At 41.0% G+C, this 20,788-nt stretch overlaps 3 protein-coding genes and 2 pseudogenes across 13 annotated transcripts, besides 1 other annotated feature; 2 read left to right on the top strand and 3 right to left on the bottom strand.

The window, feature by feature from the left end:
• The first annotated feature begins 441 nt into the window (after positions 1 to 441).
• On the top strand, positions 442 to 2,073 carry Hsp27 (Heat shock protein 27). 2 transcript variants are annotated; one of them, NM_001300072.1, is made up of 1 exon: positions 442 to 2,073. In NM_001300072.1, the coding sequence occupies exon 1, from the start codon at positions 565 to 567 to the stop codon at positions 1,204 to 1,206; it is 642 nt and encodes a 213-aa protein (NP_001287001.1). In that variant the 5' UTR covers positions 442 to 564; the 3' UTR covers positions 1,207 to 2,073. The 2 variants fall into 2 exon arrangements, with proteins under 2 accessions (NP_001287001.1, NP_524000.1); NM_079276.4 differs by having other exon boundaries at positions 442 to 1,661.
• CR43483 lies at positions 2,025 to 2,491 on the bottom strand (annotated as a pseudogene).
• On the top strand, positions 2,491 to 2,842 carry CR43482 (annotated as a pseudogene).
• A 363-nt stretch (positions 2,843 to 3,205) lies between these two features.
• On the bottom strand, positions 3,206 to 15,606 carry CG4080 (uncharacterized protein). 2 transcript variants are annotated; one of them, NM_001259766.2, is made up of 6 exons: positions 14,886 to 15,606; positions 6,946 to 7,177; positions 6,660 to 6,804; positions 6,381 to 6,501; positions 4,821 to 5,497; positions 3,206 to 4,762 (listed from the first exon to the last, which is right to left on the bottom strand). In NM_001259766.2, exons 1-6 carry the CDS (start codon positions 14,963 to 14,965, stop codon positions 4,164 to 4,166), a joined length of 1,854 nt encoding a protein of 617 aa, NP_001246695.1. In that variant the 5' UTR covers positions 14,966 to 15,606; the 3' UTR covers positions 3,206 to 4,163. The 2 variants fall into 2 exon arrangements, with proteins under 2 accessions (NP_001246695.1, NP_648305.1); NM_140048.3 differs by having other exon boundaries at positions 3,888 to 4,762.
• Positions 8,909 to 11,668: a mobile genetic element.
• A 390-nt stretch (positions 15,607 to 15,996) lies between the features above and the next one.
• Positions 15,997 to 18,839, bottom strand: eIF4E1 (eukaryotic translation initiation factor 4E1). 9 transcript variants are annotated; one of them, NM_001274697.1, is made up of 7 exons: positions 18,478 to 18,604; positions 18,036 to 18,097; positions 17,419 to 17,746; positions 16,962 to 17,332; positions 16,798 to 16,897; positions 16,476 to 16,563; positions 15,997 to 16,412 (listed from the first exon to the last, which is right to left on the bottom strand). In NM_001274697.1, the coding sequence occupies exons 3-7, from the start codon at positions 17,473 to 17,475 to the stop codon at positions 16,249 to 16,251; spliced, it is 780 nt and encodes a 259-aa protein (NP_001261626.1). In that variant the 5' UTR covers positions 17,476 to 17,746; positions 18,036 to 18,097; positions 18,478 to 18,604; the 3' UTR covers positions 15,997 to 16,248. The 9 variants fall into 9 exon arrangements, with proteins under 9 accessions (NP_001261626.1, NP_524829.1, NP_729482.1 ...); NM_080090.3 differs by lacking the exons at positions 18,036 to 18,097; positions 18,478 to 18,604 and adding an exon at positions 18,659 to 18,839; NM_168335.2 differs by lacking the exons at positions 18,036 to 18,097; positions 18,478 to 18,604 and adding an exon at positions 18,659 to 18,839 and having other exon boundaries at positions 17,419 to 17,985.
• Between the last annotated feature and the right edge of the window lie 1,949 nt (positions 18,840 to 20,788).

A 20,788-nucleotide genomic window follows, 5' to 3' on the forward strand; every position in this document is an offset into this window, starting at 1 on the left:
CTGCATATATACGTACATGTACATACATATGTATGTACTGCATTTTAACTGTTCGTTTTGCTTTTTATTCGCAAAGAGAAACTCCCCAGAAAAGAAATGTCAAGAAGTTTCTGGTTCTTTCTCCCTCTCTCTATGAAAAGCCGGCTGTGCTAGAAAGAGCCAGAAGATGCGAGAGAAAACTGTTTGTTGAATTACGGGGCGTATTCAAAGGGGCTTTTAAATGTCGCTTAAATTTTAAGTTTGACAGGCTAATAATTGCTTGCCTATATCTAAATATTATTATATTTGCATTAGGGGATCATAGGGAAAACCTTCTCTGCAGGCAAAATCTAACGAAGATGGCAACCCCCCATCATTTTATTAAAGTTCCGTCCCTGGTTGCCATGCACTAGTGTGTGTGAGCCCAGCGTCAGTATAAAAGCCGGCGTCAACGTCGCCCGAGCACAGTCTAAACTGAAAAATTGAAGGCAAACGTTGAAGCAAACTTCGCTAAAAAAATTCGAAAAAGCAAAAAAAATTCCTTTGTCTAGACAGGGTTGTGAATAAAGAGAAAAAAAATCAAAAATGTCAATTATACCACTGCTGCACTTGGCCCGGGAGTTGGATCATGACTACCGCACCGACTGGGGGCATTTGCTGGAGGATGACTTCGGTTTTGGCGTCCATGCCCACGATCTGTTCCATCCGCGTCGCCTGCTACTGCCCAACACCCTGGGACTGGGTCGTCGTCGTTATTCGCCGTACGAGAGGAGCCATGGCCACCACAATCAAATGTCACGTCGCGCGTCGGGGGGTCCAAACGCTCTGCTGCCCGCCGTGGGCAAAGATGGCTTCCAGGTGTGCATGGATGTGTCGCAGTTCAAGCCCAACGAGCTGACCGTCAAGGTGGTGGACAACACCGTGGTGGTAGAGGGGAAGCACGAGGAGCGCGAGGACGGCCATGGAATGATCCAGCGTCACTTTGTGCGCAAGTATACCCTGCCCAAGGGCTTTGACCCCAACGAGGTAGTGTCCACTGTCTCATCCGACGGTGTGCTGACCCTCAAGGCCCCGCCGCCGCCCAGCAAGGAACAGGCCAAGTCGGAGCGCATTGTCCAGATCCAGCAAACGGGGCCTGCCCATTTGAGCGTCAAGGCACCGGCACCCGAGGCTGGCGATGGAAAAGCCGAAAATGGCAGCGGCGAGAAAATGGAGACTAGCAAGTAAAAGACGAAAAGAGGAAGACTAGGAGATGAAGAAGACGAGAAGAGGAAGAAGACTAGAAGAGGAAGAAGTCGTGAAGGAGGAAGAAGACGACGAGATTCGCTGGCGAAGCACGAGAGAAAGAAGAATTTAAAAGAAGAAACGGGAGTGTTGCCGCGCTGCTCGGAGAGAGCAAGACTAAAAAGGACACACCACAACACACCCAATGTATTACATTCACACACATCACATCATTACATCATCATCATAACATCCTAGACTAAGTGATTTTAAACTCCATTTATCATAATGCATAAAAAAAACAAAATTTTAGTGTGTATTATTAGGCTAAACAACTGGAGGATTCATTGCTCCCTTTGAGTTTATACTTTTTGTAACAAGAACAGGCGCAACACTCGGGAGAATTTTGCATTTCATTTGTGAATAAACGAATACAATAAATACAAATACACGAAAAGAAGTCAGCTGTCGAGTTTTTGTTGGTTTTTTTTCCTTTTTAGCTTCGAATCTGCAAATGTATTTGCATTTAGGGTAAACCGGCTTTTGTTGGGTGTCGTTAACTTTCAAGGGGTCTTATGTACATATTCTGTTTTCCTTGTCCTTGAATTGGACTTGTGGAAAATTAAATGGTCAGCCAATTGCTTAACCTTTGTCGACGATTGTTATGATGATTTGTAATGATTTTGCACAATTCAGAAATCGATATAAAAAAAAATGGGAAATGATTTTTGTTTTTCAATTACATTTTGACAAACGTCATGCAAATATTTCCAGTTCCGCGCACACTGAAAGAAAATCCAAGATAAGAACGACATTTAAATAATTTAATCAATTGTTTGCACATATTTATTTAAATATTTAATACATAATAAAAAATTTAGTTGCCCGTTCTGATTTCATATTGGTTGTTTTATGCTCGTAACTTGTAGCGATCATAAGTATTTACTGTTAATTCTATATCTATATCTAAAACGGCTTTCATTCATATTTCTCAGCTGGGTGTTGAGATACGGATATATCTCAGTTTTCTCGGCTCCGTGGAGCTTTCGCTGTTAACCGCGAAAAAGCTTTTAGTGGTTGTCATGTTGCTGTTGTTGGTTTTATCTTAGTTGATGTTAAGTAAAAATGTATTTTATGTATTTTTCTGCATTTTCTACGGCTGCGGCTGCTGTCAATATGTTTTTGCTTGCATTTATGCACGTTATGTATGTATATTCAATGACGCTTAATCACAGATCAATTTTTTAAAATTTCATTTGACTTAGAAGTTAAGAAACAAAACACATCCGAAGCACGAGAGAAAGAAGAATTTAAAAGAAGAAACGGGAGTGTTGCCGCGCTGCTCGGAGAGAGCAAGACTAAAAAGGACACACCACAACACACCCAATGTATTACATTCACACACATCACATCATTACATCATCATCATAACATCCTAGACTAAGTGATTTTAAACTCCATTTATCATAATGCATAAAAAAAACAAAATTTTAGTGTGTATTATTAGGCTAAACAACTGGAGGATTCATTGCTCCCTTTGAGTTTATACTTTTTGTAACAAGAACAGGCGCAACACTCGGGAGAATTTTGCATTTCATTTGTGAATAAACGAATACAATAAATACAAATACACGAAAAGAAGTCAGCTGTCGAGTTTTTGTTGGTTTTTTTTCCTTTTTAGCTTCGAATCTGCAAATGTATTTGCATTTAGGGTAAACCGGCTTTTGTTGGGTGTCGTTAACTTTCAAGGGGTCTTATGTACATATTCTGTTTTCCTTGTCCTTGAATTGGACTTGTGGAAAATTAAATGGTCAGCCAATTGCTTAACCTTTGTCGACGATTGTTATGATGATTTGTAATGATTTTGCACAATTCAGAAATCGATATAAAAAAAAATGGGAAATGATTTTTGTTTTTCAATTACATTTTGACAAACGTCATGCAAATATTTCCAGTTCCGCGCACACTGAAAGAAAATCCAAGATAAGAACGACATTTAAATAATTTAATCAATTGTTTGCACATATTTATTTAAATATTTAATACATAATAAAAAATTTAGTTGCCCGTTCTGATTTCATATTGGTTGTTTTATGCTCGTAACTTGTAGCGATCATAAGTATTTACTGTTAATTCTATATCTATATCTAAAACGGCTTTCATTCATATTTCTCAGCTGGGTGTTGAGATACGGATATATCTCAGTTTTCTCGGCTCCGTGGAGCTTTCGCTGTTAACCGCGAAAAAGCTTTTAGTGGTTGTCATGTTGCTGTTGTTGGTTTTATCTTAGTTGATGTTAAGTAAAAATGTATTTTATGTATTTTTCTGCATTTTCTACGGCTGCGGCTGCTGTCAATATGTTTTTGCTTGCATTTATGCACGTTATGTATGTATATTCAATGACGCTTAATCACAGATCAATTTTTTAAAATTTCATTTGACTTAGAAGTTAAGAAACAAAACACATCCTACACATGGACTAAATAATTACCGTCTCTGGTTGGTTTTTGGGCTTTTTGGCATGGACAACTTAGTGGACATACATATATGTATATGGTATGGGATCGGAGAGGCTGGATAATAAAAGCAGTACACGAATAGAGGATAAATTATACATCGATTTAGCCACTAAATCAATATACTGGTTCTAAATGTTAAGATAACTTAACTTAACTTTTTTTTTTGTGTTTTGTGTTAATCATTGCAGTCTCAAATTGTTTATGGGCTTTGCTATATAAAGAGGAGAACATAGGGATTGTTGGGCCGCTGGCCACGATATGGCTTTTGAAGCCCCTTGGTGTGCGGTATAAAAAATAGTATTTCGATTTTACTTTCTATGTGGATCTCGGGGTCTCCGTCGACCAGCGGTGAATACTTGAGAGAGCAGAGCTTATTGGGGGGAGAAAGAGCGCGCAGATCATAGTGGATCACATCAGATCAGTTGGGCAGGATACTCCATTTCACTTCTGGAGTAGACTTTCACAGCTGCTGCTGAGATTTGGCAACGACTTGAAACTGAGCCGCGAGCGATCCACCTGGGCGTCCGAGGGACCGTAGCCCCTGCTGCTCTTGCTGCTGCTGACCCCATTCACTCCGCGGTCAAAGGATGAGGAGATCACAAGCTGATGGGAATTCCGCTGCTTCTGCTGGCTGCTGGCATAGGCGGCAGGTGGTGATAGTGGCGATGTGGGCAGGTCGATATCCAGCACGGTATCCGCTTCGCCGGCCTTCAGCTTGGGATCCGAGTAGCGACGTAGTTCCTCCTTCGTCGGCTGACCACCTAAACAATCAGTGGTGCAGCAACCAATGGGCAAATCAACGCCCATTATCCCAGAGTGACGGTAGTCGATCTTTGGCGGCGTGCTGTAATCGTAAGGATGTACGGCAGTATCGGGACCCACGCTGGTCTGATCGCTCAGCACATCGCGGTTCTCGAGAAAGATGGACGAGTTGGAGTAGCGCTTTGTCTGGTGCGGCTTGTAAACAAATCCGCCTAGCCCGTTGGCTACTGCATGCGATACTCCGGAACTGATCGAGGGTGCCTTGTGCTCGCCACTACCTGCAAGCAAATATGGATTAGCGATATGTATAATTATATAGCAATAAAAGGCATTCACCACTAAAGCTGCTTAATTGCAGAGCGTGCTCGCGGCCTGTATCCGTGGAAATGCCGCTGGCACTGAGATCCTGCCGTGATCCGGCGCACAGATCCGTAGCAGAGCCGCGACTAGAGCCCTCCGAATGCTCCAGCACGTTGTGTATGGAGTCGTGGAAGGGCGTCATGCTGCCCGATCCCTGAGGACAGGGTCGGAATGATGAGATCTGCGAGACCACATCATCGAGGGCCCAGTCGCGATCGTAATTGTGCTGTGACTGCGAGCACTCGATATTGGCGGCCACCGCCACTTGGCCCAATTGCTGGCCGCTCTGCTGCATCTGCTGGTGCCGCTGGTGGCCATGTCCGTCCTCCGTCTGCGTGCAGGCACTGCTGCTGCTGTGCGGCACCTCTAGTTCAGCGGCCATTTGAAGCATATGATGTGGCGAGGCATTTAGTAGGCGCTGCATTTGCTGATGTAGACCCATTTCGGCACCGCCGCCACCATTATCCATTGATGCACAGTTTGCCTCGTGGGCACAGTATCCTCCGGCTGCACCGCTGGCATTGATCTCCACTGCTCCGCTCGTCGATCCGGCATGAGCCAGTGGCTCACTGAAGTGCTGATGATGGGCGGCCACTGGGGATGGAGGTGCCACTGGATGTATCTTTTCTGGAGCATTCTGAATCAGTAGAATTCTGTAAGACAATTGTTACATCATCAGCACAAAGTGAATTGTTTCGCATAATTGAGTTTATAGTAACATTGTTATTGACCCGAAGTTTGTGTATTCAGAAAAGCTCTCAAATGACTGTAAAATCACGCCTTTTGCATTAAAATAGTGAACATGTTTATGTAAAATAATACAAACAGCTAGCATTGGTTAGCCAAGCTAGTAAATAATATTCAAGTTACTTAAACCAATTGAATCGAATCTTTCGCCTAAATAAACTATAGCCTTTGCATTGCATTGTTTACACAATACTCTCTTATTGATTTAGACAAGATTGATTTACACATACTGTGAGAATAGATAAATCGCAATTGTGGAAAAACCTTAATTTAAATAGGGTTATATCTAATTTTTTTTTTATGAGAATGCCTTTAGCACAGGGTAATAAGCAAATAAGCAAATAAAACTGGCTTATTAATCCGAAAACGCATACGAGTACAATTAAATGGCAGACTACTACTAACAAGACCTCAAACAATGGAATGCTGAATAGAAAATTCCGATTAGAATACGGTTGTGTGATTCTCCGTCAAATAGAAATTAAATAACGAGATTGGCATCTCCCCATTTGTATGAATTTTTTCACATTATAAAGTTGCAAATTGCGCTAAAGATTCCTTTGAATATAATTGCAGTGAAATCTAATCCAAGTATATTTATAATTACAATTACCACTGGAACCTTTTTTTAGTTGTAGTAAAATATTTCGACTTTGTTATATGGAACTAATTAACTAATTAAACCCTTGCCAGCTTGACATATTATTTCTGGTGTAGTATATCAGTAGTTAATAATTGGAATCCGAATCAGCTAAATGATTCATAATCCCCACAACTAATGATCATGACCTGTTGCGTGCTTTCCAACGGTGACAGAGGTGAAGATATGCCTTGCACTGGATATACATAAAAACTATTCCGCCGGTAAGGCCCACGGTGACAACGGCCAGCTTTGTCCAGAAGGGCCAGTCTGAAATGGCGAGAAAATAGGTAATTAGAATCCGTAAAGAATAACAAACAGTCGGCACATTATGAGCACGAGTTCGGGCAGGTCAGGTAATTATATAATTACGGATTGTGCCGAGCGGTTAATCGACCTGACGACCGAACCCCAAGTATTAAGTATACCTATTAGGCCACGCTGGACATCGTCGGCGGCCCGCTCGATGAGCACACACAGGGACCAGATGACGCACAGGGCTGCGGCGCAATGGAACAGCACGGAGTAGCACAGCCGCCGCCTTTCAATGCCGGAGATGTCAAGGCTGCGCCACTGTAATTGCCAACACAACCAAGTCCAGTCCAATCCAATCCAATCCAATCCAATCGATTCCGAAGCCAAACAATGCAAAGACAAAGTGAAATAAATTAGTTGGCATTCAATAAGAAAATGTCACATGTGTGATGAACCCACCTCGTTGAAGGGTTTGATCTTGGTGTGCATGATGAAGGGGAACTTGCACAACTCGCAGGAGTTCGTCTCGGAGGCGGTGAGCCATTGCTGCAAGCACGCTTGGTGCACGTACTTCAGACTGCCGGAGCAATAGCACGGCGTGAGCAGCGGATTCTGCGGATCACTCTCGCAGTGGCAGATGCGGCAGATGTCGCCGCTGTTCTGCGATGCCTGGCTGCTGCCCGAACCGAATCTGGAAGGGATTAGAGCAGGATTAGAAGAAGATCTAAGAAATGAGCAATATGGCATCATACGGGTCTTGCTTTTTTTAGTCTGTATGGCAAAATGTAGGTCATATCACTTTAACTGAAGTATAAGGCTATTTCATGTGCGTTTAAATATAATTGTTGCTTCAAAGTCTAGTTTTGTTTATCATTAACATTAGAAGCAATAAATCGTATGAGTTATCCAATGGGTTCATCCAAATTTTTTATAATTACCTAACAGAGCAAGTAGTCATGCATGCTCTAAATCATTAATCAATTCTTATCGAAGCGGATAATGGCGTGTAATTAAAATATTATATCATAACTTATAGAAATCGAATGTAACTAAACTGGCAAACGCAGCCAATGAATATTTATAAGTTCTCTTATGAGCAATGCAATCATTCTAACTATTCCTGCTATAATCAAAACATCAATTAAAAATATAATCGAATTAGGTAAGTCATTAAGTGTGTGCTAATCGCATAAATGTGTCAGAATGGCACTTATCTTAACGACATTTTTGCTGTTTTTTGATGGAAAACTTTCCGTGTGCATTTATGAAATCATATCGCATGATCCCATCCCTCAATTTCCATTCATTATTAAGCGTGAATTTAAATAAGTGATGAGTGAGGCACCGATGCAGTTTGTTGCAAGTGAAATTGAAAAGAAGTCATTGACTTTTTTTAGCATGAATGGGATGGGATGTGAAACGTGGGTGAAAATGAGTATATTCAATGAATCACTACGGCAGGGGTTATCATTAAATGTGGTATCAATTAATCTCACGTTCTCATGGTGTGCATATATTATTGTATTTTGCTTAAGATTTATTAAATTTCGTGGTAATTAACTGACAGACATTGCCTTTATAGATCCAAGATAATTAAAGCTATCACTGCATTTTTCCAGTTTTAAAAAGTTGATAGAAGTAAATATAAAGTGGGAACATTGTGCTTTCCCCGCAAAAGGTACACATGCATTTACGTTCACACATATCAATTAAGTTCTGATGTGGTTCCCTTTGGACTGCGGCAATCTGGTGCTGTTGCTGTTGCTGGTTTATGGCCAAGGCAATTAGTTCCGTGGGCCGCCCTATCATTATGGCTGCCAAACGCCCACTCGGCGGCACCTGCGTGTAGTTTCCAAAAGGGATCTGGACGGTCGGAGAGGAGTATCTAATCTAACTAACGCTGTGAGTGAATGGAGCGAACAACTTTTACTTTCAACCACATGAGTTGCACGGAGAAAAACAAGGATGTATAGGGATATTTTAATATCATAATTGAAATATCTTTTGTATATCAAGAGTAACAACTTTGCACCGGATGTATATCAATATTATATATTGTATATTATATATTGTATACACAGAAGTTGAACTCTTATGTTCCTGTGATGATGAAGTACATTATCTGAAATCGCCATTTCTAAAATATTTTCAAAAAATGATTCGTATTACTGTTAAGCAATTATAAGCACAGATGAAACACACATTTTTCCTGATAATTTTATAACTTTAAATGTATCAGATTTTTCGTTTGAAAAGAGCATCAACCCAATGACTAATTTCCACTTATTTCGCCACAGTGTGGGATGGCTTCCCATCATCAAAACACCCTTCGCCGCTGCCCCCTGCCAATCTGCACTATCCCAAGTACTTTTCTTCCCTGTTCGTCCGTCTGTATCTGTAGTTTTTAGAGTTCAGTTCAGGCAGAGCTCACACAGTTCATTTACGAAAAAAACATCGACGTAATGCTACTATCAGAAACGCACCTCACAAACAAAAACAATTTTCATATACCAGGATACTTGTTCTATGGTACAAATCATCCAGATGGTAAAGCTCATGGAGGCACTGGAATACTCATCAGAAATCGCATAAAACACCACCACTTAAACAATTTTGACAAAAACTACTTACAATCTACGTCCATAGCCTTACAACTCAACAATGGTTCAACGACTCTAGCCGCAGTCTACTGCCCACCGCGCTTTCCAATCTCTGAGGATCAATTCATGGAATTCTTTAACACACTAGGTGACAGGTTCATCGCAGCGGGTGACTATAACGCCAAGCACACCCATTGGGGATCTCGACTTGTGTCGCCAAAGGGTAAGCAATTGTACAATGCGCTTACGAAGCCAGAAAACAAGCTAGACTATGTATCCCCGGGTAAGCCTACATACTGGCCAGCAGACCCAAGAAAAATCCCAGACCTGATCGATTTTGCAATTACTAAACATGTCCCCCGCAACATGGTCACCGCCGAAGCACTAGCAGACTTATCATCAGATCACTCACCTGTTTTTCTAAATATGCTAACTCGCCCCCACATCGTCGACCCACCGTATAGACTCACAAATTTTAGAACAAACTGGCCAAGGTATCAAAAGTATGTCTGTTCACACATAGAACTAACGACGGCATTATCTACAAAGGAGGATATAGACAAGTCAACGGAAACTCTTGAAAACATTTTAGTTTCGGCTGCAAAGGCTTCAACCCCGCCAGTGACGTATGCAAAACCAAACTACATCAAAACTAATCGCGAAATCGAGCGGCTGGTATTAGATAAACGACGCCTACGAAGGGATTGGCAGTCTAATAGATCACCAATTACTAAGCACATGCTTAAGATAGCCACACGCAGGCTTACCAATGCTCTCAAACAAGAGGAAAAAAACAGCCAACGTTCATATATCGAGCAACTCTCTCCCACCAGCACTAAGTACCCTCTTTGGAGAGCTCACAGAAACCTAAAGACTCCAATAGCGCCAATTATGCCACTACGAAGTCCCTCTGGCACCTGGTTTCGAAGTGATGAAGAAAGAGCCAGTGCTTTCGCTGACCATTTACAAAATGTATTCCGACCAAATCCCTCTACCAACACATTTATTCTCCCTCCTTTAATAGCAGCCAATCTAGATCCTCAAGAACCCTTTGAATTCCGACCATGTGAACTAGCAAAGGTTATCAAAGAGCAACTGAACCCAAGAAAATCGCCTGGCTACGACCTAATAACTCCAAGAATGCTCATTGAACTCCCAAAGTGTGCTATTCTTCACATCTGCCTGTTGTTCAACGCAATCGCCAAGCTTGGATACTTCCCTCAAAAATGGAAAAAGTCGACCATAGTAATGATTCCAAAGCCAGGAAAAGATAAAACGCAGCCATCATCATATAGACCGATAAGCTTACTAACATGTCTTTCAAAGCTGTTTGAAAAAATGCTACTCCTTCGGATTAGCCCTCATCTTAGAATAAACAACACACTTCCAACACATCAATTTGGCTTTAGAGAAAAACATGGAACCATCGAACAGGTCAACCGAATCACGTCAGAAATTCGTACTGCTTTTGAACATCGAGAATACTGCACAGCCATTTTTCTAGACGTCGCGCAGGCATTTGACAGAGTGTGGCTCGATGGACTTTTGTTTAAAATAATCAAGCTGTTGCCCCAAAACACACATAAGCTACTGAAGTCATACCTATATAACAGAGTGTTTGCAATAAGATGCGATACAAGCACTTCACGCGATTGCGCAATCGAAGCTGGAGTGCCGCAAGGCAGTGTACTGGGTCCAATCTTATACACCCTGTATACGGCGGATTTCCCCATAGACTACAATCTAACAACCTCCACGTTCGCTGATGATACCGCGATACTCAGTCGCTCGAAATGCCCAATAAAAGCCACGGCACTCCTATCCCGACACTTAACATCTGTAGAACGATGGCTTGCCGACTGGAGAATTTCAATAAATGTTCAAAAATGCAAGCAGGTTACCTTTACCTTAAACAAACAAACATGCCCACCACTGGTCTTGAATAACATATGCATTCCACAAGCCGACGAGGTAACATATCTGGGAGTTCATCTGGACAGGCGGCTCACTTGGCGCAAACATATAGAAGCCAAATCGAAACATCTTAAACTTAAAGCAAGGAACCTCCACTGGCTCATAAATGCTCGCTCTCCACTTAGTCTGGAGTTCAAAGCTCTTCTATACAACTCCGTCTTAAAACCTATCTGGACTTATGGCTCCGAGCTGTGGGGCAACGCATCCAGAAGTAACATAGACATTATTCAGCGAGCACAGTCAAGAATTCTGAGAATTATCACTGGAGCGCCGTGGTACCTTCGGAACGAAAACATACACAGAGACCTAAAAATCAAATTAGTAATCGAAGTAATAGCTGAGAAAAAAACGAAGTATAACGAAAAGCTGACCACCCATACAAATCCCCTCGCAAGAAAACTAATCCGAGTATGCAGTCAAAGCCGGCTGCACCGCAACGACCTCCCAGCCCAGCAATAAACTTATTAGGGCATTAATGAAAAAAAAAAACTATCACTAAGTGAAAGTTAATTAAGTTAGATTAAGATTTGAACACTTATTGTTAGTCTCTTAACACAAAGGGAAGATTCAATAAATAATAAAAATTAAAAAAAAAAAAAAAAAAAAAAGTTCAGGCAGTCAGTGCGTGATTGAGGCGCAGGACAGGAAAGGACAGGACAGAACGGGACAGGACATAAGCGGACAGTCGAAGGCTCTGCCAGCACATTTGTTGTGGCTGTCGGCATGGTCATGGACATGTAGGCACTGGACACGTCCTCTTTGCTCTTGCCCCGCTTATTTTGCTTTTTTTCTTTTTTTTTTTTTTGGGGCCAATTGACGACTGGCCTTGGATCGATGAAGCACAGGGCACGTTTGTGGGCTACACCGCAGAGAGCGGTTCATAAAATACACGGCCGCAAGTACACATGTTTGTCTATCCAAAAAAAAAAAAAAAGGATGGCCGACCATTATCCTTTCTCGGCTGCTCTGGCAAGTTAAGGACATGCGTAAGTCGCAAGTTTTACGACTTCATTAGACGGCAGACAGTCGCCGGCTGGCCATTTCCACACCTCTTGCATCTTGGAACCACTCAACCGAAACAGCCTCATGACTTGGCGTTTATGGGCTTTTTGGTAACGCAAATTGCCTGTTCGACATTGAAAATAACAAATTTTGAACTCAATTAGAACGGAAATGTCACTTTTGAGTGCATAAATAAGCAACATGTAAATTCCTGTCGATCACAAAAGCAAAAGAGCAGCTAGCTCTCGTTAAGATTTCTCACACTTTTATTGATCGGATCGGCACATTTTCATTCCGTTTTGCTTTTTTGCCCTCCACAATTTGATTAGGCGATATCAAAAGGGTATATACAAGGGTATAAGTATGTATATATATAACACACACAACGGTATCGCTATCGCATTACCAGGTGAATGAGAGAGCGACGGGCAGGTGCTTTATTTCAGCGAAACTAAAAATAAAAACCTTTTCGCCCTCGGGTTTTGGGTTTCAAGTGCAAGCTGCATCATCGCGCTTTTTGTTTGTTTAACGGCACTTTTTGTTGCTGCCACTGCGAAAGTGCTTCCGATGGAAATTTGCGAATTCCCCGGAATCGTGTACTTTTCGGTAACCAAATATTTACGTTCGTTAATCTAATTTGAACTTATATTCGTTTCTTATCGCCGTTTTTTTTTCTTGAGAAATAAACGGCTCAACTATCGTTATGAATGTTGTTTATAATTAGCTGATAAAAGAGGGGAAAATTTGTTTATCAACAGAGAGTCGAATATGAATGTATGTACTATGAAAGCGGAACTGTTTTCAAACTGAAAGCCAAGATTAATATTACAAAATTATACTTTGGCTCAACACTTACTGAAAATGAGTAAGAATATAATTGTTGATTTCTCTGGATCTGATAACTAAGTTTATATAGCATATTACCCTTAAATCGCCTAATTATGCGAGGGTCGTTTGGTAAATTCACATTACGGGGGCATTTCGTGTTATTTGCGTAAGATTTGGGTCTTTTGAGCGCTTCATTACCACCCGTGCCCACTTGTAATTACGACTAAATTAGCGCATTTTATTAAATTCCACGCCCGAACACAACGGAACGGGCCACGCCCTCACCAGCTCCGCCGGACCAGATGAAACAAGTAATCTTCGCATGGCGCAAGGAACCGGATGATTCCAAGGGATGGATGGGTGGTGGAGGGGGGAAGGGGGAAATCGGAGTCAGGCGGGGTCCAATTCAACTGTTTTGCGCTTTGTTTTCGCTGCCTGTTCGTTTGCTTTGTTCGAATGCTTTTTGATAATTTGCGCATTATTTTTTTTTTTTTTTTAGCGCTCTCTGCGTGTAAAACTTATTTTAAAGTCCAAAACCCAACTGGTTTAAGTTCGAGGCAATTAATGCAAAAGTTATACCCCCCCAACTGGCGCCACCAAAAATATACATTTGCATACATATGCAATGTATGAATGTTTGTGTGTGTATACACATTGCTATTGTTTTGGGAAAACCCATGCGAAATGCAAGCTTGAGAAAATTCGCTTCTTATCAATGGTTTGTTTTTCGCTACGCTCCATTTTACATTTTCACGATAGTCGACAAATATTTGATCGTGATGGCCCAAGCCGATACAATAGCCAATGTTTATTCAACAACGACACCTGAAATAACAGCAAAGTGAGACACATTTACTCACTCCGGCGACAGATTAGATTTGCGATGGCCAGGTGATAAGGCTCATCACACTGACATCGGGGGTGTTGAACGGTCTGTATTTCACAAAATACGAGCATACATATATAAATTATAGCTACGCAAGAGCCGCATTTCTCAACATTCAAATACAATTGAGTAAATATGTTTATTTAAGAGCGTTCCATTGAAAATTTGATGAATAACTAAAGATAAAGATACAACATCTATGAGGCAAATAAAAGTTGGTAGCCACAAATACTAATACCAAACAATACGAATTAAGTGAATCGAAAAGCCAGTACCATTAAACTGCTTTAGTTATGGAGAACGTCTTCAATGACTGATATATAATTATATTTATGATTTATCTTCATTTTAGACCTCATTGGCTTCATTAAAAGTCGTAAGAGTATTGGGTATGGTCAATGCCCCGCTGTCACGTCAGATTGCAATATAAATAAATCGCGCGTAATTTATAAACCTATAATTGTATAAACAGATAACAGCTGGCGCCTCGCGTCAAGATCTTGTCACCTTCCCAGCATCGTAGTGTCCATATTTGCATTTCAATCGAAGTTGCCGATCGGCATGGAACTAGTATGGTAAGTAAGTAAGTACAAGTCAATGTTGTTAACTATTGCCTAATGATTGTCATTAGCAGGCGTTAGATGGGGATTACGACGATTGAGATCTCAACAGTTGATGTTGGTGCAGAGCAACAAATTAAGGGAATGAATCAATCGCTGCTTGAAATTGGGTTATTTTCGTTTTCATTTCGATTAAGGTATATCTTATCTGCGTGTCGGTATGGACAGCTGGATTTGTTTATTGTGGCGCAAAGAACACACATTGATTTTTAGCACTTGCAGCCTGCGTTGAGAACTTAATTATTGTGATTTCCCAAACGACGAACAATCAAACATTTAAATCATGTCCGTTTCCTGGCTATAAATAAACAATGGACAATGCCAAGAAGAATGTCAACCATCCCACGATTTTTCAATTGCGTGCTTGCACTTGATTTTATTTTATTTCTCGTTTTTCTTTATTTTACTTTTTTTTTTGTTCTTTGGTGTACTTGAATAACTTATAGGATTCCTTTTTTTTTGGCCATATCAAGGGCATTCAAAACTCACCTGACATTCGCATAGTGCTGGCCGGAATTCCAATCCACATGCTCGATATCCGAAGAGGTTTTGGCGTTGTCGCAAGGCATTTTGTTCGTAACTCGCTCTCTCTCTCTCTCTCTATAGCACTATAAACTCGATTGCAGGGTATCGCATAGTCGGGGCGATGCTGCACCGCAACGCGTGGGGGGTTTTCAACCCCAAAAAGGGAGGGGGGTGGCGGACGCGGGGGAGGAGAGCTCCTTTGTCTTTTATGCTGGCTAGTCTTGCGCCTTTGTTATGATTCTCCTCCGCTGGCCATATATTTGTTTATTCCCAACGATAAACAGAGGCTGTCGCCTTCTTTATTTTTAGCGACCCTGTTGGCAGGGGCTACTTCGATTTTTTGCACAATGTAAACCGAATCTATTGCACTGTTATTCTCCTTTCATTTCGTTTCATTTTTCCCTTTCAACGCCAACGAACTTCTGGCCGTGTGTGTGTTTGTTTGTGTTGGTTAGCTGGTCTATTATTATATCTTTATTCCGCGACAAACTTTAGTGCGTTTGCTTGTTAATTTGTTGTTACTGGCCCGGTACGAGCTGTTCGTTCCACTACTCTACGCTAAATGGCTATGCTTGTTAGAATTGCACATATATTTTATGTATTTTATTTAGCTAAACACGGAGACATATCCTTACACGATATCTACGAGCGACGCGACCAGTGTGACTGCGCCTACACAATTGAAACATGTCACATGCAGTGTGACCGTTCTTGGCTGAATGGAAAAGCTCTCACTCATATAAAATTCAATAATAGGTTAATAAAAAAAAAATACTGACTTATTTTTTAAATACAAACGTATTTACTCTAACAATATAAGTAAAAAGCTAAAATTATTTTAATGTCTATTTAGGAAACCTATCGATATATCGATACACATTTTTTTTTGGCCACCCTAGAAATTGCTAACGTATTTTTAGCAACAAATTGAATTCCAAATTTGGAAGTTTTGCTTTAGGTGCCCATATTAGGATACAAGCTCGTTTTAGTAATACAACAAGTAATTATCCCAAAAACAATATAGGTTAACTTTTTTCTATTTTAAAATATCTCCAAAATCAAAGATCAAAAGTATCCGGTTTTAATGTAGGTTTTTATTAATATACTTTTCCGTCTAATCCATTATTGACAGTGACTACAAAAAGCGGATAGATTTTATATTATGCCGATTTTTGATAACAAAGGGGGTTCCGTTTCGGTTTCGTTACGCGGGTCTTAGACAATAGTCACGATTAATCGCTACTGTTGCTTATAACGATAAATAAATGAAAGACAAAATAATCAGTGTGGGATCGGACCGAATAAGGAGCGGCCAGTTATTAGCCGCCTACAAAGTGTAGATCGATTTCACGTTGGAGCCCTGCTTGACCATCGTGTCCTTGTGCAACTGATACTGCAGCGAGTTGTTGCGTCCCAGACGCAGGGCATCGCGCAGCTTGTGACCAATCTCAAGGGCAGCTTCCTCGTTGTTTCCGTCGGCAGTCCAGATGGCTGGAAAGCATTAATCGTTAAACAAAGGAATTCCGCTGAAGTTGGGTGTGCGTGAAAACTTACATATCTTGTTGCTCTTGCCGCGAATGTTTATAACAGCGCCGCAGATCTGATCAGAGTGATCGAAGGCCTCACCAATCAGGCAGAGCAGCTGGAAGGCAAAACAGTTGTAGTTACTCATATGCGAAAAATATTTATGATATAAGCTCACTATTGAATGTTCCTAAGACAAAAGCTAGCACTAGCGTATTTTTAGCTGATATTTTCTATAAGTTATAATTTATATTGCAAAATCATACACCTATTTCTATATTTTTGCATTTCAAGAATGTACATTCACTATAAATAGACCATCCGCTCACCACTCGTTTCTTTGTGCACTTACCACATCGAGCCATAGGTTATCCAGATCGGTCTTGGAGCTTTTGTTAAGGGTAATGACCCAACGACCGCCCTGTTTGTTGGCTGCATCCTCCCACATGGGACTGCAAATGAGATATCAGTTAGTAAAGGTTATCTTGGCAGAATTGCAATAAACAGCAAACCCACCGAATGTTCTTCTTGAATAGCGAGTAGTCACTACCCAGCTTGATCTCTGATGGGGGCTTGATGTGGTTGTATAGGCTCCAGAAGTCCTCGACGGTATCGAAGCTGGTGATCTCGTTTTGCATGTCCTCCCAGGACTTGGACCGATCGTTTTCAAGGTACCACAGCGTCCAGACATTCATGAGCGGGTGTTTGTATAAATGCTCGGTGCGCACAGCATCGTCGCCGGCAGGAGCAGTAGTGGTTGCAGTGTTGCCTGCTGGTTCACCAGTCTCCTGTGGGTCCTCCTTGGGCTTGACATCCTTAGCCTCGGCGGGCGCTGCAGCCGAAGTTGGTGGTTCCGGACGACCCTGCTCGGTGCTGGGGGCGCTGGTCTGCGGGAGAAGATGGCAATGGATGGGAAGGGGAATCAGAAGATTAGATTAGCTTGGCTTAGCGACAGGCGCACTGAGAGTATTACTTTGAACATGGACTTGGGATTGGCAAAGTTCTTCATTCTGTGAAAGTCGCTCTGCATGTTGGCGGCCGTGTTTATTGGATGCGTTTGATGGTAGGATCAGTTCTTTTTCGGCTCCGGAGTGGGTTCGGATCGGTTTCGATTCGCCGTGATTCACTTGCCGCTCTCTCTCTGTCGCGGTGTTTGTGATAGTTGATAGTTGGTTGGTGCGTGTGTGTGCGAGAGAGCGAAGCTTTTGATTTCTGTTTGAGTGTGTGTGGATTTTGGATTGTTTCGTGATATCTCGCTCCCCTGCAGTTCGCTCTTCACTTGTGTATTATTAACCAAAAAACTAAGTAATGATAATACAAAAAACTCGTTAAACTTGTTGTTGCTGTATGGTTGAGTGGGTGTTGTAACTAATTATTGAGTATATGGTGTTGGAGTATCCTGTTTCACTTAAAATCGGACTAGGCTACTACTAAAATAGGCGAACTAATGCTGTTCCTAACGAACTCGGAATCGAAAGGGGCGATGGAATTACAGCACACACACACACGCGCACGTATCTGACATAAAAACACAGATTGCCTGTTGAAAGAATTGGAATTGTTGTTTTATATTTGAGTTAAAAGAGTTACTTGATTTTATTTTATGTTGCGGCTAAAATTCGTGTTCGAGTTCAAAGCAGCGGCGCGATTAACTGAAAAAAATTAACGTCAAAGAAAGGAGGTGGAAAGTGAAGAGGGAAAGCCAACGGTTTATTTACTGCAATGGCCGACAAAAATATGATTTAACTGTTCGCGACTGGTTAATTGCAGTAATTCACTCTTTTTCCATTCTTTCCATATTTGTCTCTCCGCTCTCCTATTTATGTATATGTAGCTAAAGAAGAACACACCCACACACACGCGCGCGATGTCTTGACAAGAGAGAGAGAGCGAGAACACTGAAAACGTGTGGTATGCGTATGCAAATGCGAAAGGAGAGAAAAAGAGAACGAGTGACCGCGAAAGAGAGATAGCTTGATAGAGACAGACAGAGATAGCGATAGCTATGACGTAGACAATAGCGTGCAAGTACAATTAATATTAAGCAATTGTGCAAAAAATAATCGGTGAACACAATGATGATGTAGCCACGCCAACTGCACACTTTTCCGCTCGACTATCGCCTCCCCTCTTGTGCAACAACCCTGTTTTTGTTGTTCCTGCCACGGCTCAGCCGAAATCGAAACCATGCGGCTCGCCGTTTCTCGCCTTACCTTCTCCGTCTCCAACACTACCATGATTTCGATGTATCGAAATGTATACTAGATATCGGTTACGCACTCAAGCTGCGTAGGTTACTGGGCTTAATTATTATTCGAATTATTTAATTCTTTAATTAAGTTTGGGATTTTGGTGGCCAGACAGTGTGGCCGTTGCCTAAAGGAAAGTTAGTGACGAGCGACCGAAGGCAGCTATCGATTGTTGAACAGGGCAACTCTGGAAATGCCTGTCACTGACTGATTGTTATAAAACCCAAGCAACCGTTACGTTTTTAAGGTTTCCATATATGTCATCTCTTCTATCTCTTTTCATGCGCGGAATTTACCATTTCACCATTAAAATACTAAAATTGTTAAATGTTTATCGGAGCTAAATATCATACTTTCTATTGTAATATTTGTATTTGAACCGAAATTCATTTTCTGTCATCCAGGTTTAAAATGAAACGATATTAAACAAGTTTATAACCAGTAAGTTACGCCTATTAGGAATCATTGAGGCCATAATAAGCCATTTTAAATAAACGCTTCTTATTGTCAAAAAACAAATAACTTGCTCCCATGGGAACTTTTTCAAGAACTGACCGAGCTTAACTTCCGCATAAAATGGCAAAGCAAATCTTAGAGCTTCAATCAAAGATATAAATGCAAACTTAATTGACATTTCATCTGATTCCCACAGCGCGATCGCCATCAACAACAACGTCATCGTCATTTATCATACACAATTTGTTGATGTTTTGAAGCCAGCAAAAAATAACAATATATTATAAATAATTATCAAAAATGTTTAATACGGACAAGCCCAGAAAACCTGATTTTTGGTTGAAAATTAGGTCTTCGTTTTTATTTAGACACTGGCATCATCAATTGGAATTTAATAACAAAATAACAAACATAAGAATGAATCAATGAGTTTTCCATATAATGCGACTCTATATTGTTTAAGTTTTCTTGAGAATTCCAGAAACTTTCGAGAATATCCAAAAATAAAATAACAAAGTAACGATATTACTTTAGTTAGAACTTGGACGTCATTGGTTAAATTTTGCCACAAAACTAAGTCTAACCTGTTGGTGAATCATGACTAACCCAGAACCTTAGTTGTTACCAAAGCTGCTTCGTATTTGAATCCAACCAAAATTCTTTCCACACATTATTGGCTCGCCTTTGTCTGCTTTAAAAATAGCCAAAAGATCCCAAAACAACATGGGAATATTTATGAGGGATGGATAATATTACCGCTGATGATGTGGCGCTTTTAGAAACGCTTGACTTTCAAAATAGACTGTTGCAGTTGAGACGCAATCCGAAAATTGAAGATGCTTACGAACTTAGCCTGAGAAACGTGAAGCGTGTTTATTATTTAAATAGTTAAGTCATTTTGTAACCGATCAACTGCGCAGTTGCCCTTGTAAATGCCTAATAAGCGGCTTTCAAGAGCTCGGCACGATCGTTGGATCGATGATCCGAAAACCCAAGATCCCTTCCCGAAACCCAAGATCCGTGGTCTCTAATTACACTTGAGCCGGTCTTATTGAACTGACACTTGATCGCCTGTCCAAGTGTTGATGTGATTACCCATCGCATCCTCTATTCCAATCGCATCGCATCTAATTATGCAGCAGTCAATTGCGGACTTCAAGTGCTTGGCGCATGTCTAAACAAAAAAACTTCCGCCGATCTACAGGAAACCCGGAGTCAAAGTTAAACCTTAGGCAGTATACTTTGCATTAATTGGAAGTAAAAAGTAATTGAAGCGCTCAAAGATGCTTAATTGTAAATAAATCATAGTCAAGTGGTTAGGTTATAAAGTTCGATAAATAAGGTTTCGACTAATGGGTACCTTGTAACTTATACAGAACCTGTATAAAAAATTGTACTTTTTCGTACTATTTTCATAAATTATGCAACAAATAAAATTAAGAATTATGAAGAAAAATGGGTATCTAAATGCTAGTTATACCATCAAGATAAGATGATCGAAACCAGATTTCAGACACCCAGTCGCCGAATATGCTTACTGAACCAATGAATTCCGATTGGTCAAAAAAGTATCTTTAAGATACTCGAAACTGACAGCCAACGAGCGCTGAAAATGCCACTTGAATCGTTTCGAAAAGG

This window comes from Drosophila melanogaster, chromosome 3L, assembly GCF_000001215.4.
Source record: "Drosophila melanogaster chromosome 3L".
NCBI lineage: Eukaryota > Metazoa > Arthropoda > Insecta > Diptera > Drosophilidae > Drosophila > Drosophila melanogaster.

Bases quoted from the DNA above. Each gene is read 5' to 3' on its own strand.
- Hsp27 (NM_001300072.1), top strand. From the start codon at position 565: ATGTCAATTATACCACTGCTGCACTTGGCCCGGGAGTTGGATCATGAC.
- eIF4E1 (NM_080090.3), bottom strand. From the start codon at position 17,475: ATGCAGAGCGACTTTCACAGAATGAAGAACTTTGCCAATCCCAAGTCC. The intron at 17,333-17,418 runs GTAATACTCTCA...CTTCTCCCGCAG, and splicing joins ATCCCAAGTCCATGTTCAAA to ACCAGCGCCCCCAGCACCGA. The intron at 16,564-16,797 runs GTAAGTGCACAA...TTTGCCTTCCAG, and splicing joins ATAACCTATGGCTCGATGTG to CTGCTCTGCCTGATTGGTGA.
- CG4080 (NM_001259766.2), bottom strand. From the start codon at position 14,965: ATGCCTTGCGACAACGCCAAAACCTCTTCGGATATCGAGCATGTGGAT. The intron at 5,498-6,380 runs GTCATGATCATT...ATTGTCTTACAG, and splicing joins CGTTGGAAAGCACGCAACAG to AATTCTACTGATTCAGAATG. The intron at 4,763-4,820 runs GTGAATGCCTTT...ATTTGCTTGCAG, and splicing joins GCAATTAAGCAGCTTTAGTG to GTAGTGGCGAGCACAAGGCA.